We start from the raw sequence: 9309 nt of genomic DNA, 5'->3' as shown, positions 1-9309 counted from the left end.
GTGGTGCGCTGTTTTCATTTGGTGATGGGCAACACAGCGCGCCACTTCCGAAATTAGATTTAACGTATGGATTGTTGGAAAATTTCTACTTAATTGATAATATCATTCTGTAACGACGACGACCTGTAATTTTAAAAAGTGATGGAAAAATGAGTCGAATCGCACGGAGCCTTTTTGTTACATCATATATGCTGTAACATTTTTATACTGTGCAGGGCGTTGTCAAGTTGTAATAACATAAACATTCGTTGTGGAAACCTTTGCCTTTGCCTTTGCCTTTGCCTTTGCCTTTGCCTTTGCCTTTGCCTTTGCCTTTGCCTTTGCCTTTGCCTTTGCCTTTGCCTTTGCCTTTGCCTTTGCCTTTGCCTTTGCCTTTGCCTTTGCCTTTGCCTTTGCCTTTGCCTTTGCCTTTGCCTTTGCCTTTGTCCTCGCCTTTGCCTTTGCCTTTGCCTTTGCCTTTGCCTTTGCCTTTGCCTTTGCCTTTGCCTTTGCCTTTGCCTTTGCCTTTGCCTTTGCCTTTGCCTTTGCCTTTGCCTTTGCCTTTGCCTTTGCCTTTGCCTTTGCCTTTGCCTTTGCCTTTGCCTTTGCCTTTGCCTTTGCCTTTGCCTTTGCCTTTGCCTTTGCCTGTGCCTTTGCCTTTGCCTTTGCCTTTGCCTTTGCCTTTGCCTTTGCCTTTGCCTTTGCCTTTGCCTTTGCCTTTGCCTTTGCCTTTGCCTTTGCCTTTGCCTTTGCCTTTGCCTTTGCCTTTGCCTTTGCCTTTGCCTTTGCCTTTGCCTTTGCCTTTGCCTTTGCCTTTGCCTTTGCCTTTGCTTTTGCCTTTGGCGAAATTCCGTGATGACCGCTCATTCTGCTTTTTATTAATTTATCAATTTAAGATCTACTAAAAAATATTTAAAAAAAAAATAATTGGGTATCGGTAGGCTATTCCTCTTCCATTCCATCTTTAAGTTCAGTTTTAACTAGCTGTATCGTAAATTCTCGAATGAGCATACACGATTACAGAGCAGTTCTGGCAAAATAATATTTCTATCATTAGATTTTACCCTGTACCGGGAATACCATCCATTCGGTGTTTCATAGCGATTTTTTTTATTTTGTCATGCTGTTATCAGATTCAACCATTGGTTCTAAAATGTTTTACAGCACCATCTGATTTTTCTTCGAATTATTTATGGTCTTTAGGAACATGTTGCAAGACCTTTGGAAAACCAAGAAGCAAAATTTAGAAACACATAAATTGATGAAAATTAAAACAATATCATTATTTAATCTACTTCCAAGCATTGCACTCCGCTGTTGAAGTTCAAACTCAATTGTTTCAAATGATCTTATTTCACGCAATGACTCATTCATTCCAATCTGCTCAGTCAGTCATATATTTACTATAACCATTACAGCAAATGCGAGAGCAACCTATTTGTCAGCGGACATCATTTTAATTGTAACTGACAGGTAGCTCTCAAGAACACTCGGACTAGTTGATGGCTTTATATAACCAAGGTGGGAGTTCCCGTAGATCAGCGCGCGTTCGTTTCTATTAAAAATCGCCCATGGGTTCACGGGTTGGCGCATAAATAACCCAATTGGTGCTACAACCATCTTAGGAATCATACAAGTTTTACCGCTTTGTCGGTTGTGAAAATCTTTCACCCCATGTTCCATGCGGTGGATACGGTTTCCTGGATAGTCTGGATGCTGTTAGGCACGACAAACACAACTTTAAGTATCAATCATCCTTAGAGTAGAATATTAATTCAATGTAATTTCATTTAATATCATAATACTTTACCACAACGCTGAGAAGACTATTGTCAGTCAGATACACCAACAGGACACAAGTAAATAATATTATGATTCACTTTTCCATTACGCTTGTTCCACCGAGTTCTGCTTGAGCTCGCGCCATACTCTCATACTAACATCTACATCAGATCGTTGGCCCCACCAACTGGCGGCAGCACGCTACTCTGACGGGTAGGCACCGCGCAGTTCCTGTAACGTTCGAAGGAATTGAAAAACACCCGTGTTTTCTATTTTGACAACTTGTTTCAACGATTTGCCTTCAATCGTTTTACCAATTGAACCCAATGCTGTTGCTGCCACCAAGAACTAACTGAGTGTGTTGCCGGTGGGCCTGTCAAAAATTTATTTGAATATGAAAATTATTGGGGGAAACTAGCCGGCCAGAGTCGTAAGTTAGCCAATGGGGGCACAAGGGAGAGAGCGCCACAGAGGGACCCCGCGTAGAATTGTGGCAATCGCAGCCACAATACCATTTGCTAGCGTTTATTTACGTTTATCTTTGAAATCAAATTAAGATAAAATTGCCCATAAAGTACCACTCCATTCGTTGGCTCGGCTGCGCTGTTCAGCCGCAAGCCAGGTGGTTCAGTTGTCGCTCATGTTCACAAACTGGTGTACGAACATGGAAACATGAGCCGGCAAGCGATAATATTTGTCGGCAAAATCCATTTGAGGCGGGGAATTCTACTTTTTTCCGCTGAGCTGCAAAATGTGGTCATCATAAATCTAACCGATAAAACACTAGCGCCAGACCTGATGCAAACGAATATCTTATTCGAATTAAGAACCACAGCGAAACATGTGATATTGTCCATGGTCAGCATGAAAATCCTCGAAGCACATAAATGAGTTATACATTAGATATTTTAGTAATTTGAACAATGTAACAAACAAAAAATATTTTTATGCATGGATTCCACAGTTGGGATGATTTTCCATTGTTCACTAGGTTCTTATAGGTACCCAGTTTGCTCTGGAATAAAAAGTGTATGTATGTCCAATGTAAATGCTGGAGCTGTTTGTAACGCCGCACTTTCTTTCTTTCTTTCTTATTGGCATTACATCCCCACACTGGGACAGAGCCGCCTCGCAGCTTAGTGTTCATTAAGCACTTCCACAGTTATTTACTGCGAGGTTTCTAAGCCAGGTTACCATTTTTGCATTCGTATATCATGAGGCTAACACGATGATACTTTTATGGCCAGGGAAGTCAAGACAATTTCCAATCCGAAAATTGCCTAAACCGGCACCGGGAATCGAACCCAGCCACTCTCAGCATGGTCTTCCTGTGTAGCCGCGTATTAGCGCACGGCTAAGGAGGGCCCCGCCGTACTTACATTAGATAAATTATTGATACATAAGTTATCGCTGACTGTACCCCGGATTTTTACTAAAAATTTACTGATATGTTTTAACTCTTAAATAAAATCTATTAGAAAATGCATATTTTTTCTTAGGTGGCTAAGTTATGAAATTTAGGTAGCCAAAACCGTTACGCAACGCGCTACGTGATCACTATTGTTGTCGTCATCCTAAGCGACCGCCGGTGGTGAGGTACTGGCTAGAGCGCTGCACTGGGCAATTACCAAGGTTTGGGAGGATGAGGTTCTGCCGCAGGAGTGTCGTGTCGTGGAAGGTGTCGTGTGTCCCATCTATAAAAAGGGCGATAAGCTGGATTGCAGCAACTCCCGCGCCATCACACTGCTGACGGCACCTACAAAGTACTCTCCCAAATTTTTTGCCGCCGACTAACACCAATTGCAAGAGAGTTCGTGAGGCAGTACCAGGCGGGATTTATGGGTGAATGCTCTACCACAAACCAGGTGCTCACCGTAGGTCAGGTATTGCAGAAATTCCGCGAATACAACGTGCCCACAAATCATCTATTTATCAATTTCAAAGCCGCATATGATACAATCGATCGGGACAAGCTATGGCAGCTAATGCACGAAAACGGATTTCCGGATAAACTGACACGGTTGATAAAGGCAACGATGGATCGGGTGGTGTGCTTAGTTCGAGTTTCAGAGGCATTTTCGAGTCCCTTCGAGACGCGCAGAGGGCTACGGCAAGGTGATGGTCTTTCATGGACGTGCAGCCGACTCCGGCCTTAGTCTGATAATAAATAAATAAATACAGCGATGGAATGAGCAAAGTTTTCCAGTGGCTTGCAGCAGACAGGACTCCCCCTGGAAGATCATTTGTGGACAATATTGTCATGATCCGTATCATTAGTATTCTATTATCATTTCATCAGTTATTAATTTAGAGCTTCTCTGTGCCCGCCATTGCATAAGTTTGTATCTTGTGCGGCAAGTACAATGAATACACTATTCCGAGGGAGTCGAAAATGTTTCCCACCCGAAAACATCTTGGACCGGATCTAGATTCGAACTCGCCATCTCCGGATTGGCAATCCTACGCCTTTGCTTTCAAGGCTAACTGTAGACCGTAATTGATTACAAATAACAAAATTCGTTTTTATAGTGAATTTTCGTTACACATCCGTCTAGGTACGATAAATTCAAAACATAATTCAATGCTAGTTAACTCTGACTTAACACCGTTCAAACCGTTTACCTTAGAAAAAGTTGCAAATGTATAAATGGTTAACAGCAATTTCGTATCTTCATAATATGTCTAAAGGCCATTTGTTGCATGTCCATATATTCCGAAATTTTAAATCTATCTTGAGAAACAAAAGATGATCCCTCCATATTTTGACCCAGTTCACACACATGCCAACACCACCGGGGCCGCTCTAGTTGATACGACCGATCGAACCGGTGTGTAGAAGGCTTCGAGCGTGAGCACGCGTTGAAAGAAAGCGATTAGGGAGCCGATCGGTCTGATCTGCATCGCACGAAACTTCTGCTCCAAGCAAATGGAAACTCATCCCTCCTATAAGCCTCTCAGCAGCCGCACCAGGCCACAGAGCACCATCACATCGTCAGCGGGTGGAAACTAAGGTGAAATGTTTTAATTATTACTGCACGCGGTTGTTCTCACGTGGTCATCAACGATAAAGGTGGTTACGGCAGGTATGAGCTTCCGCGAGGTTCCCACGGATCTCCTGCGCCTGCAACACAAACCATATCGTGGGACATGATTCAGTACTTTGATGTATCGGTTTTCGATTTCCGAGTGGGTATCGGATTGGGTTTGTTTTCATTTCTCTTGTAGTTCAGGCGTGACTCGGTTAACTAGCTGCCGTTGGTTAGTTGAGATAAAAACCAAAACACGAATTGTTCTGTTCAATCGATTGAGGAAACAGTATCAATCCCACTCTAATCGACATCGTTCGCCTGAAGGGGAACTGTTCAGTGATATACAATTTGCTTCTCTTCCAAATCAATTACATATTACGTGATATTACTCTTTATACCTTAGATACATCGATTGAATGGAACATACCTTAAGTAAATGATTGAATTCATAATCATGATTAATCAAGGAACGGCGTCGTTCGCGTGTTTGGTTACACCGCTGCTATACAACATCATCCTTGGAAACGTTTCATCCATAGTTAGCAGATTCATTTCATAACTCTTCCGATGCCCTGCAAAATTTCAAAATCCAAATATGTTGTGCCTAGATTTCTAATTCATACTACTTTGGCTGAGCAAATTGCTTCGTTTCTCATTTTTGTTATTTTTTCAGCAGTGAACATGCATGATGACAATAGAAAATGTCACATATTGATAATGATGATGATGATGATTCTACCATCTATTGTAGCAAGACACCTGCCGATAGCACATATCTGACAAACGATTTGATCATGATTATATTATGTATTTGTATTTCATCAAACTCCTGTATGAAGGGCCAAAAATAGATGGCGTGGTCCCATAAGCAAATATGAGATGAGTAGAGAATCTCCTGAGGGGCCTCCTTAGCCATACGGTAAGACGCGCGGCTACAAAGCAAGACCATGCTGAGGGTGGCTAGGTTCGATTCCCGATGTCGGTCTAGGCAATTTTCGGATCGGAAATGGTCTCGAATTCCCTGGGCATAAAAGTATCATCGTGTTAGCCTCATGATATACGAATACAAAAATGGCTTAGGCTTAGAGACCTCGCGGTTAATAACTGTGGAAGTGCTTAATGAACACTCAGCTGCGAGGCGGCCCTGTCCCCCAGTGTGGAGACGTAATGCCAATAAGAAGAAGAAGAAAAAGAGAATCTCCTTCCAGAAGAAAGTTCGTACAATATAATCAAGCCCTCATTTCCAAGATTGACCCAATAGATGGGGAGAAGAGCCCACTCTTTATCCGCGAAATGTTAATAGGAAGTTGGCAATACCACTCTTTCTATCCAAATCGCTTCAATGGGGTGCCCTGATGGTTTTTTATGTAATCATATAGAATCAAATAAACGTAATGTAAATTGATAATATAAACAATGGAATTCTCTCACCAAATCTTAATTCGTTTGTACTAGATGGGCAAGATCCTTTCTTCATGACCAGTAATTTTGAAAAATGAAAAATGAGTTGTTGAGAGATGATAGAAAGCAGTATCAAATATAAATTATGATTTTTGTCATCACATATTGTAGATGCGCAGAAAGCAGACGATGTATAAACATGGTAGAAAAACTGTATTTGTGGCCAGTTATATAACCAGAAATCGACAATAACTATGATGAAATAAATCTTGGTAATGAGCAGACAACTGCAAGAAGTCATGATGCAAAGATGGGTTCAGTTGACCTGAATACTAGTCAATCATCTGTGGTAAGGTAAAGGTGGAATTTTGGCCTCCGTAGGGGACGACTGAAGATTTTTTCGAATAAAAGTTAGATTTGAAGTAATGCTTGTTAAGAAAATTATTTTGAGCTTTTTAGTGGTATGTCTTCACTTGTCATAAGACGAGTTTGTAAGGTCGTCCTCAGTGTCTCGTACTTGACTCGACTTGAAGAAAATGATCGCAGCTTACACTATTTACTATGCGTAGGTATAATTTATCGAAATACGTATCCGTCAAGGTACAATTAAGTGGTGGAATTAAATGGGATTGTACAAACTCGTCTTATGACAAGTGAGTAATGCTTGTTCAAGTTGCTATGTAACCAGAAAGTGGTGAATGCTAGGATTTGTAGAAAAAAATGTTGTAAGTCCTACATCACGGCAAATGCTGGGTCCTGGCACGGCAAATGCTGGGTAAAGCGTACCATTCGCGTACCTGAAGGAATAAAATAGACCCCATCTTGCGGTCCTTAGCCTCTTACCCAGCAACTCCTATCCCTACCTCCCCGTGGTGCTGGCCGGGGTACGAGCAACCTTAGGAAAGATCGGGTAACCAACCCCGGTGGGAACTATGGTCGTATGCTGACAGGGAAGGGGGGGTTTGCTACTCTCCGGAGGTGCAAATCTTACTAAGCATCTGTTCTCCATGTCAGGATCGGCTCAAAACAGCGTCTGTTCTCCATGTTAGGGGCGGCTGATCATCGCCCTAGTACCAGCGAGGGACTCTAAGTGAAACTGTGCACCATGGACCACCGGGAATAAGGAGGAATGGTCCTCCGGAAATTTAGGGGGTTTGGTGTCAGGCCCTGCAAGCCAGCCTTTAAAAAATCATAAGCAACGAACAATCAACAAGAGAGTACGGACCGGAACCATCGGCGAAGACCACTGCGACGAAAAGGGACTAGCGATTGGAAACTCGGTTCGTGGAACTGCTAATCTCTCAACTTCATCGGGAGCACACGCATACTCGCCGATGTGCTCAAGGACCGTGGATTCGGCATCGTAGCGCTGCAGGAGGTTTGTTGGAAGGGATCAATGGTGCGAACGTTTAGAGGTAATCATACCATCTACCAGAGCTGCGGCAACACACACGAGCTGGGAACAGCTTTCATAGTGATGTGCGATATGCAAAGGCGCGTGATCGGGTGGTGGCCGATCAATGAAAGATCGGTTCTTCAACTTCAGCATAATCAACGTCCATAGCCCACACTGCGGAAGCACTGATGATGATAAGGACGCATTCTACGCGCAGCTGGAACGTAAGTACGACAGCTGCCCAACCCGACTAGAAGGTCATATCAAAATTATATCAACCTATGTTATTATGTTATACTAAATTTTTTTACCAAAATTTGTTAGAAACGTGGTGCAGGATGTTGTTAAAATATCTAAATTTCTATCAAAAAACACACTACTGGAAACAAAAAACTATCAAATTTTGTTACAATTTTATCATAAAAATAACATATTTTGTTAGAAATGTATAACAGAATCAGATACAAAATATTGTTTCTGTGCAGTTGCACATTTTACAGTTCGTGATAGGTCTCCAGATTGTGATCAACAATACAAGACTTTTGTTTTTGTCTGAACAAGAATATTTTTCGAGAACATGAAACTAACAACATTATAAATAAGGCAACCTTTGCAAATTATATCAGCGTTGTAATATCTGTATGGCTGGAAGACTTTGCTACATCTATTTTAATTGCCTACTGGTGGGCAATTCGGTGTTAAGCATTTTTTTAAATCATATTATGATAAAATCCTGTTACAACATTTGAAAGATAATGGCCACTAAGAACAAAATTGTATCAAAATAAGTTATAAATATCACAATATGTTAATATTGTGTTCAGTTTCTGTTATGCTCTTCTAGTCGGGAAGCCACGACGTCAAAATCATCATAGGAGATTTGAACGCTCAGGTTGGCCAAGAGGAGGAGTTTAGACCGACTATTGGAAAGTTCAGCGCTCACCGGCTGACGAACGAAAACGGCCTACGACTAATTGATTTCGCTGCCTCCTCCAAGAATATGGCCATTCGCAGCACCTACTTCCAACACAGCCTTCCGTATCGGTACACCTGGAGATCACCACTGCAGACAGAATCACAAATCGACCACGTTCTGATTGATGGACGGCACTTCTCCGACATTGTCGACGTCAGGACATATCGTGGCGCTAACATCGACTCTGGCCACTATCTGGTGATGGTTAAACTGCGCCCAAAACTATCCGTCATCAACAATGTTCGGTACCGACGACCGCCGCGGTACGACCTAGAGCGACTGAAGCAACCTGATGTCGCCACTGCATACGCGCAGCATCTCGAGGCAGCGTTGCCGGAAGAGGGTGAGCTCGACGGGCCTCTCTTGAGGACTGCTGGAATACAGTTAAAGCAGCCATTACTGACGCAGCGGAGAACAACGTCGGGTATATGGGTCGAAGTCGACGGAACGATTGGTTCAACGAAGAGTGCAGACAGATTCTGGAGGAGAAGGACGCAGCGCGGGCGGTCGCGCTGCAGCAAGGTACCCGGCAGAACGTGGAACGTTATATACGGAAGCGGAGACAGCAGACCCGCCTTTTTCAGGAGAAGAAACGCCGCCTGGAAGAAGCGGAGTGCGAGGAGATGGAACAGCTGTGCCGTTCTCAAGAAACACGCAAGTTCTATCAGAAGCTCAATGCATCCCGCAATGGCTTCGTGCCGCGATCCGAAATGTGCCGGGATAAGGATGGGAGCATCTTGACAGAC

The 9309-nt window shown here is 42.9% G+C and overlaps 1 protein-coding gene across 1 annotated transcript; it reads right to left on the bottom strand.

Moving 5' to 3' along the window:
* Positions 1-202: 202 nt before the first annotated feature.
* On the bottom strand, positions 203-1906 carry LOC134210276 (putative per-hexamer repeat protein 5). The gene is made up of 2 exons (XM_062686323.1): positions 1871-1906; positions 203-847 (listed from the first exon to the last, which is right to left on the bottom strand). The coding sequence occupies exons 1-2, from the start codon at positions 1904-1906 to the stop codon at positions 203-205; spliced, it is 681 nt and encodes a 226-aa protein (XP_062542307.1).
* Positions 1907-9309: the final 7403 nt, after the last annotated feature.

This window comes from Armigeres subalbatus, chromosome 2 (assembly GCF_024139115.2).
Source record: "Armigeres subalbatus isolate Guangzhou_Male chromosome 2, GZ_Asu_2, whole genome shotgun sequence".
In the NCBI taxonomy this organism is placed as follows: domain Eukaryota; kingdom Metazoa; phylum Arthropoda; class Insecta; order Diptera; family Culicidae; genus Armigeres; species Armigeres subalbatus.
This window is presented reverse-complemented; position numbering and strand designations above follow the sequence as displayed.

What these genes read in the sequence shown, in the direction of transcription:
- LOC134210276 (XM_062686323.1), bottom strand. Translation starts at nt 1,906, where the DNA reads ATGGCGCGAGCTCAAGCAGAACTCGGTGGAACAAGC. An exon ending in CAGAACTCGGTGGAACAAGC is followed by an intron (nt 848 to 1,870) that starts GTAATGGAAAAG and finishes AATAAAAAGCAG; the next exon opens with AATGAGCGGTCATCACGGAA.